The 24,659-nt window shown below is 36.3% G+C and overlaps 1 protein-coding gene across 1 annotated transcript; it reads right to left on the minus strand.

Annotated features, from left to right (window-relative positions):
* On the minus strand, window positions 1-24,031 carry ptgir (prostaglandin I2 receptor). Its single transcript, XM_060888671.1, has 3 exons — window positions 23,673-24,031; window positions 22,416-23,281; window positions 1-2,647 (listed from the first exon to the last, which is right to left on the minus strand). The coding sequence occupies exons 2-3, from the start codon at window positions 23,250-23,252 to the stop codon at window positions 2,369-2,371; spliced, it is 1,116 nt and encodes a 371-aa protein (XP_060744654.1). The 5' UTR covers window positions 23,253-23,281; window positions 23,673-24,031; the 3' UTR covers window positions 1-2,368.
* Between the last annotated feature and the right edge of the window lie 628 nt (window positions 24,032-24,659).

A 24,659-nucleotide genomic window follows, 5' to 3' on the forward strand; every position in this document is an offset into this window, starting at 1 on the left:
TAATTTTTGGAAGTGTTTATTATTTTTACAACTCTCCATGACTGAGCAAGTAAAATCTCACTTTTGCACTGAATGAAATCAGAAAAAGAATAGCAGACAAAACTAACACAGACCAGATGGAGCATTTATTATACGTACAAAGACTTCACTGCTATATACACCACTGAGGATTTCCTTAACAAACACACAAAAATTAATTTATCAAATAAGAACATCAATAGTATATTTCATAGATAACCAGGTTTACATTGATGTACATCACAGCATATGGTTGTTATATTGCGCTAGAAACCTATCTACAAAACCCTTACTGTATACACAGGGTAGGATGTGTCTGCTTTGAACGTTCAGGAGACCAGCTGAACGCTTTCCACTGCCGATATCAATGCTACTACTCCCTGAACCGCTGCGTGTACAAAAATCACAAGACACATTTGTGATAAGAAAAATGTTCCAACAGCCAAATATAGAAGGTAAAAGTATCTCCTGTTTACATAATGCTTTGTAGTTGTGATTCTTTATGAGCTTTTGCATTGGGTTCAGCATTTGAAGCATCTGTAGAGCACGTTGATTTAGACAGACTATGAATTATATAGAGAAGTTCTAGCTAAAAGAGAAGTTCAGGAGACAAAACTGGGATGGTTCAAACACCACAAAAATGATTTTCAAGATTTAAACAACATAAATTATTCATAACACATGTTGTATTAAAATCTTTTCTTTGTCACATTATAAACAACGAACCACAGAGACCAAGTGACCAGCTAATGGAAAGTGCAAATTTTTGTCTGTGCTGAGAAACAGGAATAAAAACAACCACTGAAAACTTTTAACATTTGGTTTCAATAAATGAAGTTGGGCAAATGTGCTTTGAAATTATCATCTTTTGCCACTTTTGAATAGATATGGAATATTTATGGATGTGTTGTACAAAATACTGTTTAAAAGTTCAAATGAGACGTTAATGTGTTTGAACTGCAGACAGTCAAGTCTTTGAAGCTAAATATAAAAAACTAAAAAGCTGGGAACTTATAACTCTAGAGAGATTTTATATTACAATTCAATGTAATTTATTGTTCCACAACCAACGCATAAAACAAAACAAAACATTGCTTTCACAAAAAAAAAAAAAAAAAAGAATTATTTTCAACACTTCACTTGGTTTCTAGCTTAATGCAGAGTGCAGTTTCGATCCTTTTTACCTGTTCCAGGTGTTTAATAGATGTGTAGTGATTGTAGCCTTGAAATGAAATGAGACAATGCAAAAATACTACCTACATTCACTTTGAAGACAGGGAAACGCAAAGATTTCACTGCATTTCACTGCATGTCGTACTCTGTATGTATGTGTATGTGACAAATAAAATTAGATTTTTTTTTATTTGTAATACAAATGCACATTAAGACAATTACAAATCTAATCAACTCTAAGAGTTTCGAAATTCTTATGGTTTATGAAATGAGGGCACAGAGGATTACTACAGAAGTAATGTCTTATAGGGTGAAGAAATATTGTTAAACTGATCAACAGAAATATACACCCATTAACTGTAACTGAGAAAACCTGTAAATCTACATGTTCAAGCAATCTCGTTGAAATAGCATCAAATCATGCAGATATAGTTCAAGAGCTTCGGTTAATATTCACATCAAACATCAGAATAAGGAAAAAAGTTATATCAGTGACTGACTATGGCAGACTTATCTGTAATGGCTGAATGGATAACTGCGTGAACAAGCAGGGGTACAGGTGTCCCTAATAAAATGGCAGATGAGTGCTACTAAATATTTATTTATGCATTCATTTATTATGAATCTTCAGTGTTTATTAATGATACAATACAGTCTTTCTACAGTTCTAAATATCTAGTAATATCTAGTTCAAACATGGTTTGTGCACACATAGGCTTTCAGAAGGCCCATTCCTACATCTATTTTATTGTACATACAGTCCACCATTCTATACAGAACTGCTTTTTTCCTATATAGTAGTTTCTGAGTATGTATTCTACATGAAGTTTCCTAATGGTGCAAAAAAGGAGGTGTAGTGTGAAGCATTGCCATTTCACTGTGTCCACATCAATGTGTCCCGGTCCATTAATGAGCTCTAGTTTTGCATGTTCTCCCCAAGTCCATGGGGGGTTTCCACTAGGTGCTCTGGCTTCCTCACACCTACCAAAACATGCCAGTAGGTAGATTAGAGACATAAAATTGCCTGTATGTGAGAATGCATGTGTGTACATAGATGATGCTTTGTGATGGGCTGCCATCTAATCCAGTGTGTATTCCTACATCATGACCAGGGTTCTGAAATACATTCTGAATCCACTGTGACCCTGAGCAAGATAAAGTGGTTTGCTGTTAGCTCTCAGTGAGGCATGCTACAGTAGATTTTGCTCTGGAGAGCAGTGGACTCTGCATGCACATTGCTCTGTAAGCGGGGCGTGAGGCCTTCTGGGGCTGTGTTCTTCACTGCTGCCTTGCTGAAGCAGCATTGTAATAGCGAACGTACATGCCGGAAGATGGACTTGCGGAAGATGATGAAAACCCAGGGGTCCACCACAGGGTTAAGGGCAGAGAAACGGAAAGCCAGGAGGTTCTGTTGGTCATTGCCTACCGGGCTGATGGCGTTGACAAAACCAAAAATCTAAGAGACATAAAAAGAGAAAAAAATGAGTTTGGTTGTGCTGCAAAGTGAAAGATATTTTAAAATGACTGAATACTGAAGCTCTTTTAAACTTCTACATGTCTAGGAAACCTTTATTAACTATTATTAATTACTTCAATGTTTATTCTGTAAGCATTCAAATCTTGTGTGCAGTTCTGGATGATTGCAATTGCCAAACATGTCATAGTGTACCATTGGCAGGTGTAAGGCGCGACAGGGCACTGTACAATAATATGATTTGACAGGCCAGTTTAACTGTGTGTGACTTGTATGAGATGGGTATTGTCAGGAAAACCAAATTATAAAGACAAATCTGTGTTATTATAGTCTGATCATGGACAACATGGCAACCTATCTACAGCATCTAATCATGGCAACCTATCTACAACATTGAATTGTGGGAAGGACAACATCTCTGCTTCTGGAAACACACACAATTTAAACATAAACATCTATTCTATGGTAATATTAATATTACTACCTGTATATTTCCTGTCATCCAGCTAATCTTTACAGTAATTACGACTGTGTCCGGGTTTATATCTTTAGTCACATTGAGGTCCATAAGTCTGATCTGCTACATAACCATGTCTGTTGTACAGCTAATAAAACAAATGGACATAGCAAGGTTGGTTTGGGCTAAATATGGTTTATTTGACTCTGTCCTGAAACAGAGGAGTTTAGATTTCCAGTCCAATACAAAGCAGCATTTGATACATGTGTTGAGAAAAGGGGATTGTTGGCTGGCTAAGTCATACTAATTAGTCTTTTGGCATGGACTGTACTTTTGGGGATGGTCATAAGTTTCAACAACCTGACAGAGTACACATGCTGTGCCTGAAGATACAAAGAATAATTAAAAACAAAACCTAGCAGTAATAATACAGTCAATACAGAAAATACAGACACAATTCTAAAAGAGTTTGCTGTTTGCCTTCTCATCTGTAGCAGTGTGAGGAAGGTTTTGTCATACAGCAAACATCTAAAAGTCCATATGGTAGCTGAAGTCTATTTTTCTGGACTGTTTGTGTTCTGCATAGATAGCATAGGTCATGACTTACTTCTCCAGACCACAGCACCTGCAAATGTGGCTGTTTTGTTTATTCAAAGCCGATACACAATTCCACAAATGCCATCAGGAGCTGCAAATGCTGTTTCTGTTTAGAAGCATAAATCTGTCTGCATGGCTTTTTCCCTGATGGCACTGCTTGTTTTAGTACAAGAACATGCTGGAATTGATGACACATCACTGACACCTGACATTTACAGCAACATGTAATGGAAATTTATGCCAGACTGTGTGAAAGGCAACAATCCTATTTACACCTTCACAAATCATAATGCAGTTATTTAGGGTGTGAGTCATTGCTGACATAACTTTTAAAATGAATCTGTCATGTCAGTGGCACCTTATAGTACATAAAATGGAACAGAAACAGACATATAAGATCTAGAAAAATGACTGAAACGTACCACCATTTAACACTGTATACCTACCACAATTAATTACTTCCACTTTACCATCGACCGGGAGCTACACAAATTTCCATAAACCACTAAGTGATGTTAATGACGTTGTCAGTAAAGTGTCATACCATTTGGACAAAGCGTTGCCCTGACATCTATTCACAATACAGAATCAGTGGCTACCAACTCATCTGTGTGACATTACAAGAAGCCAGTGATTGTCACCGTTGTACGTTGTCAAAACAACTCCAGAAAACATGCCCTACTACATTCCCTGGCCTCATATGGTCTTCGAGCAGAAGCTCTCTATCCTTTTGCGGCCTACTAATCAAGTTCTGGCAAGACTGCCTGGGCACCATTGGACTTTCAGGGTCTCTTTAAATAAGCACTTTTTGAACAAATTGACAGTGTGGTTCACTGAAAAGAAATTAGTTTGAGAGCCTGTTTAGGGAATTCTGTCAGCAGTCTTCTAAGTTGAACATAAAGCCACAAGACTGCAAACACATACACCCACCATATAACGTAACATACACAAAGAACCAGAAGAGACCAGAAAATTGCACACAGCCAGAATCTGTTGTTGAATGTACAAAGCAAAAGCTGATGAATACAGGCTTTGAGATAAGTGTTTAGTTAAAATGTTCTGTTCAGAAAAAAATTTATGGCTTATAAAGATGTTATAATACAATACAGTTTTACATTTACACTAAGTGAATGAAGTGAAGTAAATGTGCCTCATGCACAAGTTATAACACTCATTTCAGTGAACACCACAAAACCAAAACCATTTTATATAGTTTTATAAAGTTGCATTTTGTAATTATAGAGCTGTCGACCAGTAGATCAGGAATCTTCAGCAGTTTGGTTTCAACCCTACTTTAAGTAACACACCTTTCTGTAGTGTTCAAAAGCTTCTGAGCACCTTGCTTAGATGGATTAGGTGTGTTGTTATATTTGGAATGGCAAGTAGATTTTCAGGAACAAGGTTGGACTTGCATTAAATTCCCTTCAGACAATGTAGTAGTTTTTTTCGGCAGTTAACTTTCGGCTAAATGCCAAAACGCGATAACTGATATTTAATAATAATAATAATATTAATAATAATAATAATAATAATAATAAAACAACCAAAGATTTACACCTGTCTTTTCTTTAGGGCTTTTTGGACATTATATTTTAAATGCATCCACCATGTTCCTTTTTTCACATGTTTGTGTTTGTGACCTACTTTGTTCTGGTTGTACTAACCTTTAACTGTACATTCATTGGGGGAAAGGTTGTAGGGTTAAGTGTGCAACTGAGTCAGACAAGTAGAAGTACAACATTAGAATCAACATCATAGTGATTTTAGCATCAACTTCACCAGACAGATTTACTCTTACAATCTTACAACAGTTGTAGTATGATGTAGTTTGCTTTAATCTTAAACCCCCATTGTGATTCATGTCTTCTTTTTTACTTCCAGAATAATTTCATTATTTCCATTAATTAGTTGATTAGTTTAAATATAAATAGAAACGGTTTGATTCATTCTTTAACAAGCAGAAATTTGTTAGTGTTGGCAGGGTGAGTTAGTTAAATTGTTAGTGGGTTGTTACGCAAACCTGGCGTTATTCTCTTATAAAGGCACATCAAAATGTCCTTACGTAATCGATTCAATCAAGACAAATCACAACCCAAACACATGATGGGTTGAAACAATATCCTGAATGCTTCAATTATATGTGTGAATTAGTGTAAGAAATAAGTATTTTTAAATACGCAATTTGCATGCAATAGGTTCCAGGTGTTGTATCACTCCGTCACGTGTCACTTTCTTAATATTATAAATTCCCTTAGGACATAATTAGCATTATTTTTTTGTAGATTTTTTTAATATGGACCTTGTGCACTAGCTGTATAGGAATGTACAATAGGAGAAGCTCTACAGTATGTTTAGATTTTACAGAAGTCAGCTCAAAACACTTTGAGGCTCAACAGATTATTGCAATCAATAACTTGCATACTTAAGTAATGCAATCTAAAGAATGTGCTTTTGGCCCCAGCCCACAATTGCTTAAAATATGTAAAGTGCTCTTAAAGGGTGATCAAAGAAGCAAGGAAATTGTTCTTTGGGTGAACTGCTATCTAGTTGAGGCAGTGATGGCCTTTTTCTGAGACGTTCCTGCACACTGAATTCTGCTCACTCCACAGAATATAAAATTACACACAAACACTGTTCCAAGAAACAACACCAGGCTTTGGTTACAAATGGAATAATGTGGTTAAAGAATCCACATTAAAGTGTATAAAAAAGACCAATCAATAACACTCAGGTCCCAAAGTCTCATGTAAGATTCATCTTTTCATTCTAGAGGGAAATTGTACTCTTTTAATGCTTTAGACGCCACTGTATTCTAACTGCATCTTACATTATTTATGACATTGGTGCATTTCATTTCATAAGACAGTGCTGGCATGATGAGGTGCATGATGTCACATGATGTCCAGCCACAAAAAAGTGATAAACACTGTACAATTGGATTAGCTTACTTACGAATTAGGGTTGATATTGAAATAAATTGAACATGGATGCACCGGGCCAGTTCTGTAATGATGTTAGTTGGTACAGTGCCCAGGTCAGGAAGGCAGATTAAAAACACCCGGCTGACGTTACTCGGTTCTGCTGAACAGATAACATTGAGTAGGAAAGTCTAGGATACCACCACAATAACACTGATGGTACATACTTAGGGTTTAAAAAAATCAACAAAAAAGGAAGAAAAACAAGGCACGCAAATGTGATTGTAATGTAAGTTATTCAACAGTATTTTATTTGTAAGATCAAACAGTAGCCTGCAAAAAGATTTCATGGAAGGATGTTTTACTGAAGATGGAATAAATGTACTGTACGTTTATTGGCACCAAATAATTAACAGTAAAGTACTGAATGCCCCTGATTGATGGGTGGTCTCTGACTTTTGCATAGTACTGTATTATACTCTACATTCACACATACAAATAAAAGTGAGGCATGTAGAGGTATTTTAATATCTTCGTAAAATAGTTTCAATTTGATAAGTGCAGTTTGATAGGTGCAGTTTATTTGATGTTATACAAAAGACGTTAATATAATTGGACAAGTATTGCTGGTATTTATTTATTATAAATTAAAAAAAATATGTAATATTAATTAGTTAATTAATTAATTAATTAATTATTTTCTATATATTGTATCTGAAATATCAGATGCTCTGTATTCATTTCATTTTTATAGAACTGTTATATAAAATATCACACTCACAATCATATTTTTATATTGAATATTATCAGAGGTGTGATTACCGTCAGCACAGATGTGCTGATATTCACTACTACAACACTCTTGAACTTCATGTTCTTTTTCTTCTACTTTCGGCTTTTACCCGTTAGGGCTCAACACATCCATATATCTCCTCTTTGGCCTTCCTCTTGACCTCTTACATGACAGCTCCATCTCCAACATCCTTCTACCAAAATAACCATCTCCCTCCTCAATCTAAGAACTACTCACGGTAAAGTATGTTATTCAGTAACTATATAAAGGCTAAACAGACAGGTATGTGTTCATGAGAATGGAGAATGCAATTCTGCACATAGTGATCTGTCCTGGAAGATTACAGGGTTAAAATTAAAGGCAGATACAGTACATACAGGAGAGCAACTGTAGTAAACACTTCCTATAAGTCGTGTTAAGCGTACCAGTTAGACAGGAATGAACTGTGAAGTGTGCTCTTAAACCTGTAACAGATATTTTTTCCCCGTACAAGATGGCAATTAACGCTCTTGCCTTCATGTTCTTCTTGTTTTTCCTGTCTTGCATTATTAAACGCCAACAAGCACTTACTGTTTTTATTGGAGTCGATTCAGCACACATGGCAATGCAACTACTTCAGAACCTTTCTTTCAACTGAAAAATCTTAGGACTTACACTATAATATGAATATTAACATTTCATAAGAACTCTAAAATGAAATCCTTTTGTATAAAGTGTGTAACCAGTAAACAGTTTTACTCTTCCTTCCGATAAAGATAATGGATAATTGATCGTTAAATCTACTTGTAAATGTAATAGTATAAATAAGGATGAGGTCATGTCTGGAACACAAAAAAGGGTAATTAACTTTATGTATGATCTAATAGAAAACATGCATTACAGCTTTTTTTCTATCAAAATAGAGCTAATGTGTTACTGAACTGTACACAGTGTGCACCTATTTTCAGCAGGCAACTGAACATTTTAAGAGTGCAAAGCAACACAACACAAGCCAGTCACACTTCTGTAAAAACCTGCGAGTGAGGTAAACCATTCACACTTCTTTTCTTGTTTCCTTTGTTAAACCAACTTGCACACGCACTGGCATTCTACATTAAGCATCATTTCTTGTGTATTTTATAATTTATCTTTCTATCTGGTCCCACGTTCTAAAGAGATTAAGTTGTACCTAAATCTGGTATCATTTCACTGTGGAATTTACTGAGTTCCCTATGAATGGCGTGCAACTGTGATTATTTAACGTACCCCTCTTCCTGTGCTATGCCAAGCCTGACCCAAGTGCAGCCACTTCCTGGCAACGTTGTGCAAATGACCCTTTAAGGCAGACAAGATCGCTGAGCGTTAATCTGTGTCAAAGATACTGGCTTGTAATCAAATATAGTCTACATCCTGCGGCCTATCTCAGAGCCTAAAGTGAACTGCTTGCACATACTGTACAGAAGTGAAAGTAGGACATTGATGTTCCAGATTTGTGTTTTACGTACTACTGTACTGATAGCTACACACAAATGACATTATTTGCTCATGAGCTCAAGTGGTTCATGCATTTATCACTTTATTCAATAATACCTCATAAATGGTAAGCAATGTTCATACTTTACTGACCACTTTAGAAAATCCTGTTCACCTGCACTTTCATGCAGTTATTCAACAAGCCAATCATGTGGCAGCAACACAATAAATACATTCACGTAGATATTGGACAAAAGTTTCAGTGTATAATCACACAAAAAAACATTGGATTGGAAAAATAGTCATTTCAGTAACATTGACTTTGGAAAAGAATTTTTTTTTTTCAATCCTTAGCTGCCCAGTTTTGGTGAGCCTGTGTCTACTGTGGCCTTACATGCCTGTTCTTAGTTGAAAGGATCTCAATGATCTGTGGCATGGTTGTTGGTGCCGAAAGTGCTGAAAGATCTCCTGGGATTTTCACACATGTACACACAACAGTCTCTATACTTTAAAAAGAACACAGAGAGAGCATTAGTTTTGTAGGCAGAAATATCTTGTTGATGAGAACCAGGCTGGATTGAGTCTAAGATGAGGGTAGCTTACAATTAATCATTACTCAGCTTACAAAGAAGTCTAAGAATACATGTAATGATTTACGAATACAGAAAACAATGAATTAGTTACTGATGCATTATGGGAAGAAGGCAAACTGGGAGAGGAAGTGTGATGCTCTGGCCAATGTTCTGCTGGGAAAGCTTAGATCCTGGCATTTATGTTGATGTAACTTTGACATGTACCACCTACATAAACATTGCTGCAGACCAGGTACACACTCATTCATGGCAACTGTGTTCCCTGATAGCAGTGGCCTCTTTCAGCAGGATAACCTGCCAAGTTACAAAAATTGTTTAAAAAATGGTTTGAGGAGCATAATGAATTTTTTTTCCAGGGTGGTAATAAAATGATAGCATAATATGAACCCAAGAGTGTCATAATAACAGTCTCGCATTTGGGTAGCCAAACTGCTCCAACTGCAACAACAAAGGATATTAATATGAAACATAGAGCACAACAACCAGATCAGCATAGATGCTGGCTCTGTGTCTTAATTGCCAAAAGAAAGACAGTGCGGACACACAAAACTGGGTCTCAGTAGAAGGATGAAGGGAAATGTACTCAGGCCAGAGCAGCTCAGGCCAATCACACTAATGCCTGTCTGTTTTTCAAAGTGCGGCTAGTCAGAGCATCACCTTGTGCTTCCATGCAGGAAGAGACTGCAGAGCCAAATGCATATTATATGATAATGGAGTTACAAAATGGAAATAAGTCCAGGAGCCAATATGCTTTTAGGAAAGAAAGCTAACCTGGAGGATTTTCAGCAGCTAAGGGACTTTCCATGGATTCAAAATGCAGATCATTAACATTTATGGCTTCTAATTTGGTTAGGGATTTCGTTCACTCTTGTGTTTGTACTGGTATAGGTATAGACATTATAAATGACAAGAGAAAGCTTCCAGCGATTGTAGTGTGGAGTATTGCTTTCTGGGAAGATAAAAGAATGCACGAGAAGCTGGTGTAACTTTTCTGATCGAGTGATAGAACATATAAGGAGTAACATCATCAAAAATGTTTTATGGATATCTGCCGTTTGTGGTTAAATTATATGCAGATTGCTTTTCGTTACTCATCATAAAGACACACCAGCAATAAATTTTACAGAATATTTGTTTAACAACTAATTTATTGTTACCAACATACCAAATACAGAATTGTTTTATACACATAGTTTATAGCGTGACAAAGCCAATAAATCACAGGTCACTTATTTTGATATGTGCTAAAAATTTAAGCGTACGTGGTTTTGGAAAATTTTCGGTTTTTCTAAGAACATTTATGTGAATATGGGAATAAACACTGTATTTGTGAAGTTATATTTATTAGTCTCGGAATTAATGCTACATGCATGTTAAAAACATGCACATTTTTAATTAAAGCTCTAACCTTATCTTAGCCTACAGTAAACTCAAAGAGGAAGTGGATTTGCTGATGCATCTAATGAACCGAACAGGTTTTCTCTATCAGATACATCCATAACCAGTGTTGTAATGTAACAGAGTACAACTACTTCGTTACTGTACTTAAGTAGAAATTTCAGGTATCTGTACTTTACTTCGCTATTGAAATTTATGTCAACTTTCACTTTTACTCCACTACATTTCCTAGATAAAATGTATACTTTTACTCCATTATATTTCCAATAAGCATCTTTGTTACTCGTTACTACAAAATAAAATCAGAAGAAATGTGTGCGACTGCAATAAGGGAGGTTTGGCGAATCACTGCTCCTAGGTTGCATTACGCTCCGCACGCTCTACGGAGAAGCACAGGGACGCGCAGCGTGCACGCGCAGTCAGAGCTGGAGGCGTTTATCTATAACGTTAATCGGCGGAAAGCCGCAAAGACGGCAACCAAAAGCAGTGAAATTTTACTTTTTACTTTTACTTCAAATACTTAAGTACATTAAATATCAGAAAATTTCTTTTGATACTTAAGTACAATATATATCATATACTTTAAGACTTTTACTTGAGAAATATTCTAAAAGGTAACTTTCACTTCTACCAAAGTATTTTTCTAGTACGATACTTGTACTTTTACTCAAGTATTGCTTTTTAGTACTTTATACAACACTGTCCATAACCAACAAAGTGTTGATTAATATCAGAGAAGCAGGCTTTGCACATATTTAGTCTGATTAAGTCAGACAGTCAATTATGAAGAAGGACAGTCGTGTGCATCTTTAGCACTTAATATATTTAGATGTACGCTTCAAGCCACACAAAGAGCATGTTGAATTTAAACTTGTCGGTCGGTATTATAACAGTGAATATACAGTATTGGAAAACAGAGAGACTTAATAAATGTTATGTTAATAATTGTTATGAATTATTTGTTACAATATAGATTTGAATCCCCTAAAGTAGCTTTAGTTTACAGTGGAAATTTGAAGAAATTTGAATTTTACAGATTGAAGGACAGCTTCAATCATCAGGCTGTCAGGAAGCTGAACTCGCTCTCGAACTTGCCTCCACTTCCCTTTTCTGCCCCAGGCCCCACAGATCTATGAACCCAACACACCCCTCCAGATCCCATATCCCCAGGTCCTTCCACTCCCCCCTCCCACTAACATACGACAACATGCACCAGTCACTTTGTGCCGCTAGGTCTGCTCATTTTTCACTTTATCTGCACATGCCTTGCACTGCTTTATTTAAATTCCATTGTTGATATTATGCACCTTGGGACTGAGAGAAATACAATTTCAATTCTCTATGTATGTACTGTGCATGTGGAAGAGTTGACAATAAAGAAAACTTGAACTTGAACTTGAACTTGAAAATCTAATAATATATTCCTATGCAAAAAATAGTTTTTCTTTGGCACTGCTCTAAAGAACCATTTCCGCTACTTACTATTGAGGGTACAGGGTCGAGTACTTTATGTTTGAATTTACACGGACCTCAAACTAAAGGTTTAATGCTCAGACGACTTCCAAATAAATCTCAGTTACTCTTGAGATGCTTTCAGGGTCAAAGTTGGATGATTTCTCATACCACCAAGTCAACACTAGACTACAAATAGGAGATCAAAAGTCTCAACCTCAAATGCAGTACAACCTCAAACTCACAATTTTCATGGTTAACATGCATTTCATGTTTGTAATTAGAGTTCCCCCTTACAGTGATCATAATCTTGATGCATTGTGCTGCATACATGATTGTGTATACAGTATGCAAAATAAATATAACTGACTTGGTTACACAATACAGCAAAGTTAAACTATGCAATTAATCCCTGCTCCAGTTATAATGTGATGTTATTCACAGAAACTTTCCATAACATTTGAGTGTAACATTCACATAATTCAGAATTCATTTCTATCTGCCATAAACATAGGAATATATAATCATATATATATATATATATATATATATATATATATATATATATATATATATATATATATATATATATATAGGTACACAACACGTATATGTATACAATACATATAAACCACCCTATTCTCTATGTATCATTGAATAAATATATATCTGTCTCATAGAAGAGAGGCATAAACTGTGCCGTACAATTTCAAACTCTAAGGCATAAAAAAAAAAAATAATAATAATAATAAAAAAAAAAAACAGAACATATAGACACCTGTTATATAGCCTAAAGGAGAAGGAAACGGTTGACATATGGACACACCTCTGAAAAGGATTTGCCACTTCAGATCCTGCCTGGCTCCAGAACAGAGCACTTCTGTGGTCTGAAGTATTTAAACACAACCACAGAAGTAAGTCTTCTAAAGTCATTCTTCATTCCAAACAGTTTTTTTGTAATATTGTAATATTGACACCAGAATATTGAATGTCAGTCTTTCCTGGTTTTAGAGGAATTTCCTTAGAAACATGTAGTTTCCAGATGTTACACTTCCTGGCATCTGATAATATCATCCACTTGGGAGACTCAATTGAGTCGGATTTGAACATGTCATCAACGAGTATTAATAACAACATGTTGAACACATCTAAAGCTCTGTCCACTTTCTGGAGTGAACTGCCAGTTGAATGATTTGCCAGTAAAGTTCTGTAGCAGCAGCTGTCACATTGCACAATAGCTGTACATGTACAAACATACACCATCTAATTCACAGTTCCTCATCAGTTCACACTGTCTTTGACCCCAAAGGATTCACAGTGCACAAATTGCACTCAATCCACCCCACATATTTTATGACAGGACTACCGGCTCAACAGCATGCTTTATTTTTTATCAATAAACTTAATATTCATACGAAAAACAGTGTTAATGTGGGATGAGGACAGCTGTAGTTGGGCATCTGTAATTACACACAGCTCAATAAAAACATCTACAAGTTTTCCAGGTAAGCACCATACAGCCTGCACTACTGTAACAGACGATTCTGTGTGCAATTATATGTGCAGATAGAGTGTGCAATTGCAGTGAATGTTTGTGTGTTTGTGCTTCACTTATGTCTATTAAAAATAGCGAGTGCATCGAAATGCAATGGTCACAGTTTTAATGCAACTAAACTACCTCAAATACAGATGATGTGGATTGGAGTTTTCAACAGAAGGGAGGTGAAGATGCTTGCAGTGTAGTTGAAGTGTGACCAAAAAAAAAAAACAAAACTAAATTATAATAGGGTTCCAAGATATTAGCTAAATGAGGTATTTCAAGCCTCGAATTAAAACAAACACTATAAAATTTGAATTCCTAAAATAAATAAAGATATAAAATACTTAAACATTTAAAGTAGGTTAGGACATAATAAAAGTCTACAAAGATAAAGGCCTACTAATAAATTATGAGACATTAAATAAGGTAAACAGGCTCTTTACACTCCTTTCAGATAAGAGAAATCTCTGGGACCTGGTCAGTTTCTATTCATTACAGTATGTGACTATAAAAGTACATTTTAACTGGCAAACAAGACATGGGCTGTGGATATGATATAAATCCACAGAAATGTAACATTGACTCTATAATTAGAACTTAAAACAAAATCATTTATTAAATACATGTCAACTATTTTAAAACGTCCCCATTATTTATCAACTATGTATAAAATATAAATTCTTGGTCACTTGTAAATTTTCAGCAAGTCATAAAAATGTCTTACATTAATAACCATTGTTTATGGAGAGTTAAAATATATTATTTATGAACATGTGCAGTACTTTATGAGAAAAATGTTTCTCACAGTCTTAATCCATTAAAACTGAATGGAAAAGATACTCTGTGGGTTCAATGTATTGCTTTTTATTATATATTATATAACATTTATATATTTCATTCATGTATTTCATGTCTATAATAATGTTTACAATTAAGTTTCACACAGTGGAACGTGAATGTGTTTGAGTTTGTGTGTGTCTGTGTAATTAGGCCTTGGTCCATGAAAGTTTGCCTTCCAGCCATCCATAACATCCACATAATCAAAATTCATTAAAACATTCCTGTTATCCTCAAAAACAGTTCAGCCTTCATGCTTCAGTTTCTTTGATTAATTCTATCGAGCTGGAAACATGATTACCACACACCAATAGTAATCGCCAATTAGTCACACTATTATTGATCTCAGTGGGTCTTAATCTAAATGGCAATCACTAATATCAGTAAGAAGACTGCTGATCAATATCCTGGGATTTAGAAGCACTCACTTAGCTAATGAAAATGAGCAGCTCAGAATATTTTTTGGTTCTCATTGAATGCCTCCAGTCATCCACACCAACCATGACTTTAACTATTTTATTCAATCTGTCAATCAATAGTGCCATTTCTTCAGTTTTGGAGAAGTGGTTAAATAAAGCCATAAATAAATAAACTCTTTAGACCTTAGTCATCATTTCAGATGAACAAAAAAATGACAGTAATTATTTTTATTTATCTCAAACTGTTACTTATCATGGGGGGCACGGTGGCTTAGTGGTTAGCACGTTCGCCTCACACCTCCAGGGTCGGGGTTCGATTCCCGCCTCCACCTTGTGTGTGTGTGTGGAGTTTGCATGTTCTCCCCCTGACTCGGGGGCTTCCTCCGGGTACTCCGGTTTCCTCCCCCGGTCCAAAGACATGCATGGTTTTCCATCTCTGGAAAAATTGTCCCTAATGTGTGAGTGAATGAGTGTGTGTGTGCCCTGCGATGAGTTTGCACTCCATCCAGGGTGTATCCTGCCTTGATGCCCGATGATGCCTGAGATAGGCACAGGCTCCCCGTGACACGAGGTAGTTCGGATAAGCGGTAGAAGATGAATGAATGAATAAAATTTGTTATTTGATAACGACAGGAGCCTCCAGTGTCAGTGTTTTCTAACAGTCATATGTAAAGCTGTATCTTTAGGCTTTCTTCTTGGTATCAAGTGGAATTTTTCTCATTCATTTCAAGTAAAATTTTAGGGAATGACTGGATAACAGGAACTTATAACCGTTTTACATTAAACGTAATTATAAATGGCTAAAACGTATGGTCATTTCTAAACAATTAGTTCACAAAATCTTGTGGTATAAGGAGAATAAAAGTATTTGAGGCATGCTGTTGTAGAAAACAAACATTTTACATTTACACCATTTGGCAGACACCCTTATCCAGAGTGACTTACAGTATCTCATTTTTTTTTTTACAGCTGAGCAATTGAGGGTTAAGGGCCTTGCTCAGGGGCCCAACAGTGGCAGCTTGGTGAACCTGGAATTGAACTCACAACCTTCCAATTGGTAGCCCAACACCATAACCACTAGGCTACCACATGCCCACACTGGGCTTCATCATACCACCCCACCATTAATTATCTTCCTATGACAACATGCTTCTTCATGTTTTATTTCTCACACATTCTTTTTATTCCTTACTTTTATTCCATGCAATATGAATAAAGAGTTATGGATGGATGATTAAGACAAACGGTCATTTTTTGTTAGCATGTTCATAGAAACCGTATCCAACTGTGCCATGTTTTAAATCAATACCAGATGGCAAATCATCATTCAACACAGTTATTTTGCAAAGTAACTCATACAACAGAAATGTACAAGTCTGGAACAGAGCAGGCGTTCCTGTGGAGCAGGAAAAAAATGTATTTTTCCCTGCTTAATGTTGGACCAATGTGTCTCTCAAATTTGTTTTTTTTTTCTTTTATTTGTAAAAGCAGATCCAATGCCATGAATCAATTTATTTAGTCAAAGGAGATCAATCAGTTTACTCGATCATTATAAAGTCTTTTCTCTGGGGTACCTTAATGAGCAAAATGTCAAATCAACAAACAATAGCTGATTGCAGTCTAAAAAGTCTTTCCATTTAAACTGCATTCTCTACAGTATTTAAACTCCCTATTTCGGCTTTGCAGCGATAGTGAACTCTTGAGTCATTCATGTATTCACTAGACAACAAGAAGATTCTGGAAGATCAGTGTTAAATTCAGGTTTTCACAGTTCATGTAATACATTTCCTATATATCATACTTAGCTCTTTATGCTCTGATGAATTTACTCTGATATTGATCTTACTGATGATATATTCTTTAAAGTACACAACAGTTAGTAAGAACCACTGGTAAGAGCTGCTGATCAATTTTAATAGAGTTAAAGAGCAGTGTATTAGCCAATAAAAGAAAGCAGCCTGATGGTGAAAGCTACTTTGTTGATGTGATGGTGATTGTTGTGCTGCTGGCCAACTGATAAGTATAATTTTGCATCTTCAGCATTGTGATGTATATAAGAGGAATTGAAATAGGGTTTAAAATAGAACCTCATGGGACTTTTTATACTCTGAAAAATGAAAAATTGATCTTCTCTAACCACTTTACCCTGGGCATGGTTGCATCTGTATCTTGGGCAAGATTGAGCAGAAGGGCAGAGATACAACCTCACTGGGATGGGAGTCCATCACAAGCATTTCTAAGTGTTGTAAGTAAGAAATAAGTATGTGGAATGAGTGGAAGTAGTGAATAATCTCTTCATTCCGGTACAATAGTGGTCTAGATATTATTACAGGTCAGTAAAAACTGAAGTTTCACTCACTCACTCATCTTTAGTAGCCACTTTAAGTCAACGTACCAATTAATAAGTTAATAAGTTAATAATTACAAGTTATTAATCATGAAGTGGAAGGTTGTACCATGTACCGAAACTGGCTTCTGCTTTTTTTCTACAGCGTAATATAACACTAATCAGTAATATCGAATGCTGTAAATGCAGCTCTTATAAAAACATCCATGTCTACACTCTTTAAAAACATCCTCACTCAGTACTTCCTCAAAATATATTCGGAACTTAACAAACAACAAAGGGTTGCACTAAAACATCTTAATAATATCTAACACTTGGTTCCTAGGTAACGGTTTGTATTGTTGATCATCATTGTTAGAAAAAGGCTTGGTCTTTTAGTTAAACATCACATTAATTAATCCTAATTTATTTTGTCTTATGTATCACCTGTACAAACATCTACAGTATTATCTGTTAGCACGCTGTGCGCTGCATTCTTTGCGGACATGACTTTCAAAAGATGCTGTTTACCACATGCAAGCTCATGTATTTAGACAATATATGAGAAGACTAATCTAATCTGTGAATGGTGTTTTTTTCATAGAACAGTGAGTTGAAAATAATGAGTGCTCGCCTCTGCAATGGAAAAAGGCTTACCAACCCTGCCACCTGTCCTAATGAACCTTTCATGCACGTTTAACCTTTAAAAGATGTACAGCTTAGAGATAGAAGAAAAAGAAAAAAAGGAAAAAATAAACAGATAACAACAGGTTACATTTACTAGTGGCTCTGTGTCCATTAATTTTTTTCCCCAATTGCAAAGAATTAATAATAAACAGTACATGACACTGTGCAATAAGAGTCAAGGCTAATGTAGGTGTTCGTTTGTTAAGCAAACAGCAATTGCTACAGTGGGCGAGCTATAAATTAAGCTCAGATGACAAATGTTCAAGGCTGCAATAAAACACCTGTAGGTCAAAGTGATATCATGTTCCGCATAATGCAGAACTGCTCTTCATATTTACTTCAGCAGGTATAAAGACACATTAAAAGACTGTAAAAGGTGTGAATCAACCAGCATGACCGTTTCATTGTGACAGATCTCTCAGTAGATCCTGACTGTTTCAATATAACTAGCAAATAACTGTATTACATTGTGTATTAGTGTACTACAAAAAAGTGTATTACAAAATGTCTGTTCATGATCTTGGCCTGGTTGACAGCTGTGATGTCTTTTATGCTCTTAAATCTACATAGACTATATGTAAGTAAAAAAGAAAAAAAAATAGCTTCTTGAATCCCATTCTAAATCTAAGCTCATTAATATGGAGTTCATGTCCCCTTTGCTCCTACATAAAGTCTCCATTTATCAAAGAAGACTTTTCTTCAGATTTTTAAAAGTGGTCATATGGATTTGTGATCATTCGTCCAGAAGAGTTTCCGTAAGGCCGGGTAACAGATATCAGAGAAGAAGGCCACAGTTATGCTATGACCCACTAATTTGATTGGACCAAGAGTACTGATATTTAGTATAAAAGCACTGGTACATGTCACTGTTTAGGTCATACTGCTTGTCTGTGTTTGCTATATAAAATAACACACTCTGTCCATCTCTTTGGTAAGTATTTTCATTAACGGAGCAAAAATATACAAAATGTTTGGTCCTATTGTGTCTGAAATGCTGCACATGAAAGCAATCATCTTCATTACCTGGGTTTTTTTAATTATACTGTCATGGCAAATTTCATCATGTGTTGCTTCACTATAGCCAAGAACACAACATGTCTAACACAAGCTGTTACTTCTACATTAAACACTTTCTACTACATCCTAAAGGTGCTCAGCTGGAATCAGGTCCATTGACTAGACAAGTTACTGCAGTACACTGAACTTACTATCATGTTCATGGAACCAGTCTGAGATGATCTATGCTTTGTAAGGTGACACATTACCCTGCTAGAAGCAGTCATTATAAGACAGTAATGATCAATTGGGGCCATGAAGAGATGCATTTGGTCAGCAACTATTCTCAAATAGGCTATGACATTTAAATCATGCTTGATCGCTATTAAAAGGCCAAAATGTTCTAAGAAAATATTCCCCACATCACTATACCAGGACCACTACATCTCTGAACTGTTAATGCAAGGCAGATTTGATCCACGGAGTTTGATGCACGATGTGAACATTAACTTTTATTAACTTTTTGCATTGCACTGCTGCAATATAACTAGCCGATAGGATAAACGCACAAATGTACAGGTGTGCCTGATAAAGTGGCCCATGAGTAGCCAATGTTCAATGTTATTATTTCGAGTCATACTTCCTTCTTAAAATTTCTCTTCTTACATTTAACTTTCCACATTCTCTACAGTTCCCCATAAGACTTTCAGCTTCTCGTGTTGCATCAAATGGGCTTGACACATCTGTCTGCTATCTTCTGCTGTCATTATCTCTTATTACGATTTCTGGATAAATGATATTTATTTGTTTAAATGTTTGTATGTGTACCACCTAGAATCTTAGCTTATCTTTGTGTGTAACTCTGCTGTTCTGTCACTTGGTTGCGTCTCTCAGTACACCCTTTCCTTGGCTACATCGGACACCTTGTTTCTATGTACTGGACTCTTTGCATAATCTGACATGTGCACCGCTCTTTCACTTAATCTTGCATGGCCTATTAGTTCCTTTAAACTATTCTTAATTTCCTAAGCTGTTCATTAACTATTCCACATTTTCTAGGCACTGGTAGAATTTTCCCATGTCAGCAGGCACGTTTGTTGGTGGAACACTCCACAGAGGGATTTATCCTACCACAGCATGTTTCCAAGTTATCCTTATCCTGTATATGTTTTAGCAATTCTGTTAATAGATCTCTGATGTATTCATGAATAATTCATGACAAAACGGTGATAAAAAGACACACTCACACACTCACACTACTGCTGAAGACTGGAAAAAGACCTGGTGATTTATTTTTTTCTTATTTTCAGTTGTCCAGTTTGTATCTCCTTTCTTCATTCTGATGTTCGATGTGAACTTTAACTGAAACTTTTAACCTATATGAATGATTTTATGCTTTGTGTCACTGCCACATGATTGATTGAACTGCTGCTGCTGTTGGGCTCTTGAGCAAAGCTCTTAACGCTTTCTGCTCTAGTATAATGGCCCTGGTTTCCAAAGCTGAGATTGGCAAAGAAAAGTATCTGTATCTGAAATGTATCTTTGACAGAAAAAGACTTCTTTTTCTAGTCATCTCTAGCTCAGTTTCTAGTCTTAGTGTCTGAGAAGTTAAACAGCATAATATTTTGAGCTCCACTGCTGCAGCAACACACACTAGATGCAATTTTGGCATGCATGTGATGTGCATAAATGTCCTAGAGTGTAGTATTAACATTTTCCAGAGTTCATGAATGTGTGGCTTATATGTGTGTGTTTGGTGTCTGAAAGGGACTACAAAGGGGCAGCTATCTGCTTACAGGATAATAATAGTAAGACTATAGTGTTTCCCCAAACAAAAGGAGATCCCCACTATTGGTGCAAGTATTGCTTTACCCATATCAATTTAACAGATTTGTGTTTCATTTACTGCAAAGTATTACATAACAAGCAACAATATTAGTTACCTGGCATACATTGATAAGCAGTCAAAACACAAATACATAGCGAGAGAGAGAAAGAGAGAGAAAGAGTGAGAGAGAGAGAGAGAGAGAGAGAGAGAGAGAGAGAGAGAGAGATGTATTTTCTAAATATTATCTTATCGTCGGTGGTCCAATTCAATGCATAGATGAATACAGGGCGGGGAACATTTTGGCACTGCAACAGATGCTCTATAGTCAATAATTGTTAGCATAAATACAAAAAAATGTACTATATCAGATGCCCAAGGCACATGTACGTTATAACAGTTCCTGTGTCATTTATTCTTAACAGCGTTCAGCACTGCCATCTCTTCATCTGTGTATGCAGTGCTTCCCTTCACTTCACTATCTGATAATCAGTGATGGTCAAATAAAAATGAACACTGTGAACTAGAAAATTCAAGAGGAAATCTATTTCTAACTAACATAATTCAAAAACCTTACTCTTTTCCTTCTTTACCAAAGTGAAGAGTTGAAATATACACAGGGAAGGAATCTGACAGAGGCTGACAGATTATATACTCAAGACTCTAGATACAAAATTCCAAATTTTATTTGTCACATATTCAGTTATAAATAATATGGAACATGCAGTGAAATGAAAACCTGGCCTACTCCTAATATATGATTTCTATACATGCTTGTCACGGAGACGGTCGCTTTAGAAGTCGAGCCTCTAGAACTCCACCCCTCTGGTCATGTCAGACACGTAATAAACTTTTCAGTAATAAGAAAGGCTTAAACAGAGCTGATATAACAGCAGGCTGCTAGACTTACTATACAAGTACTGTAGCATCGGTTATGCAATATCTCAACACATTGAGTTACACCTACTGTAACATAAATAAACTCTGAGATGATTATTTGTATCATTGGAAAACCATTTGCTCTTGAATCCTCTTGGTTGTTTTTGAGAATTTTAACATTTTGTCATATCCAGAAATGATATGCACTGTTAAGAGTGACGTATCTCACTTGAATGCTCACAGAATAAACAATTCACAACTGGTAACAATTTACTATCACCTTAACAAAAGACAACCTTTTACAGCTAACAAAACTGACCAAATGTTCAGCTCTATTTATAAACCTGGTCCCTTGAAAAAGGTACTGAAAATAAGAAACATGAAGCTCTGTGCTTAAAAGAACACGTCTCAAGTAATTCTTTTAATGTCTACCGGCTTATCTATAGTAGCTTTCCTATAATATTGTACACTTTGAATAGAGTGTGCATAACTATGTATCAACATATTGCTGCATGTTCCATTGTATTTCTTTCACTTTAACTAGTAAATTAGTGTGTGATATAAACAGCTCATGTACTCACAGTGAGAGGCAAGGAGCAAATGACGAAGATGATAGTCATAGATGCCAGCAGCACCAAGTGGTCTATTTCCTCTTCACCCTGGCCAAACCAGGTGCTAAGCCTTTTCTTGCGCCCTGTCGAGACCACGGATCCTCTGCGTGTGATCTGGCTGCGGTGCATTCGGCACAGACTGATGATGACTGAGCCATTACACACAAACACAACAGTAATGAGCAGAGCCATGAGAAGGGAATAAGAGAGGGAGAAGGCGAGCGTGCGTCTCTCCTCTTCTTCACCCTCACCAACAGCCTCCATTTTTATATAGCACCATGTGCCAGGGCAGTACTGCTTATAACGGCCAATACCAAAGATGGGCAGCATGCAGAAGGCACCTGTGAAAAGGTAGATAAGGAAGAGCGCAACCTTAGCGAAGTGCCTCCGTACGTGCTTGGAGTAGAAATATGGGTGGCTGATGGCCAGGCAGCGCTCCACTGCCATGGCACACAGGATCAGCATAGATGCCAAGCCAAAGAAGGTCAGGGCGAAGGCAAAGGAGCTGCAGAGATGCATGTCACCAGTTAAGCCCACTAGAGAGATCGCATGAGTGTAACACACAAACACAGGTGGACTGAGCAAGCACGTCCCTGCCAGATCTGTTACAGCAAGTCCTGTTACTAAGATGCAGAAGACTGAGGATTTGGTTCGTCGTTCTTTTTGGTGAACCCCAAGAATAGCCAGAGCTATCAGATTGCCCACCACACCAGCAAGAAACATGATGGCACTGACCACCAGGTTCCCAGGGTTCTTTTGCACTTCGATGTCCGTGACATTTTCACAAGTATCGTTTAGGATCATCATTGAGTTGCTCTGACCCTGAGCCTAGAAGACTGTGGAATAGAGTGGAATAGAGTTAACAAGTCAAGTTGCTACAAAGGAAGCAGTGTTAAATAAGCAAATTATAGTATTATATACAGTAGTACAGTATTACACAAGCCAACTTCTGAATATATAAAAGAGTCTGAATCATATGATAAGAATCGTTTTTTTTTTTTTTTTTATAAAGGTCTAAAATGAACCTGAAGAATATTGGTATATATGGTAATAAATTGGTTCAATAGGTTACAGAATGAGAGGAGCAATTTTCATATTCAAACTAGGACTATGTATTAGTCCATAATTCTAATATAAAATAATGAACCATATACATTTGCACATAAACATCATATCCAGCTGTTTTGTTTTTCGTTACAGTCGAAAATAAGAAGTTAAGCCACGCACCTGTCAGCGGAATGTCATTATTATTTCTGTGCTAAAAAAAAAACTGTGACCATCAGCCGAGTCGGTTCTACATCTGTACACTAGATGCGTCGGCCATCAAACCTCTTATACAGAAAAATAAATCAATAAATAAATACATAAAAAAAAAGCCCCGTCGATACAAGAAACGAGATGGTGAGGAAAATATCCGGCACTGAGGGAGATTTCCTCTTCATTTAAGTTTTATCCAATATATGTAACAGCAGCTCCATAACTCCAAGAAAAGCAAGTAAACAGGTTCAAGCGCTTTTACGCACGATAACGACGCTGTAGTTCAGTCGTGATTAAAGTTTGAACGCCGCCGCGAGCTGCTTCCTGTGTCTCGCTCTAACGACTGATTGTCTGTATGAGAGTCGTGTGTTATAGACGTGAGAAACAGGGAGGAGAGACAAGCAACAGAGTCAGAGGGACAGACGGAGCAGAGGAAGCAGTGGGTTACAACAGCCTAAAGATGGCTCATTCTGCTGCGCAATTGGGGACTGACTGTAACTACTGCTGTCTCTAGCCACTCTAGCATATATATATATATATATATATAGATATATATATATATATATATATATATATATATGTGTGTGTGTGTGTGTGTGTGTGTGTGTGTGTGTGTGTGTGTGTGTGTGTGTGTGTGTGTGTGTGTGTATATATATATATATCTATATATATATATATATATAAATATATATATATATATATGCAATTCTTATGATAACCATCACTAGGGTTTTTTTTTATCAATCAAAGGTGCAACAGAATACTAATCTGCATGCATTTAAAAAGATAGCTACTCTTATTTTTATGTTTTCTCCATCAACATGTAAATGGCATACGTCTGAGCTATATTTGTTTGTCAAACAAAAACGACTGAAGAAATCCAGTGTTATGCTTCCAAAGAGTTAATACTGTAAAAGTAAAAACTTCATGTGTTTGTTTGTTGCGCTACAGTTCACT

Source organism: Tachysurus vachellii, chromosome 15 (assembly GCF_030014155.1).
Source record: "Tachysurus vachellii isolate PV-2020 chromosome 15, HZAU_Pvac_v1, whole genome shotgun sequence".
NCBI classification, from domain to species: Eukaryota; Metazoa; Chordata; class Actinopteri; order Siluriformes; family Bagridae; genus Tachysurus; species Tachysurus vachellii.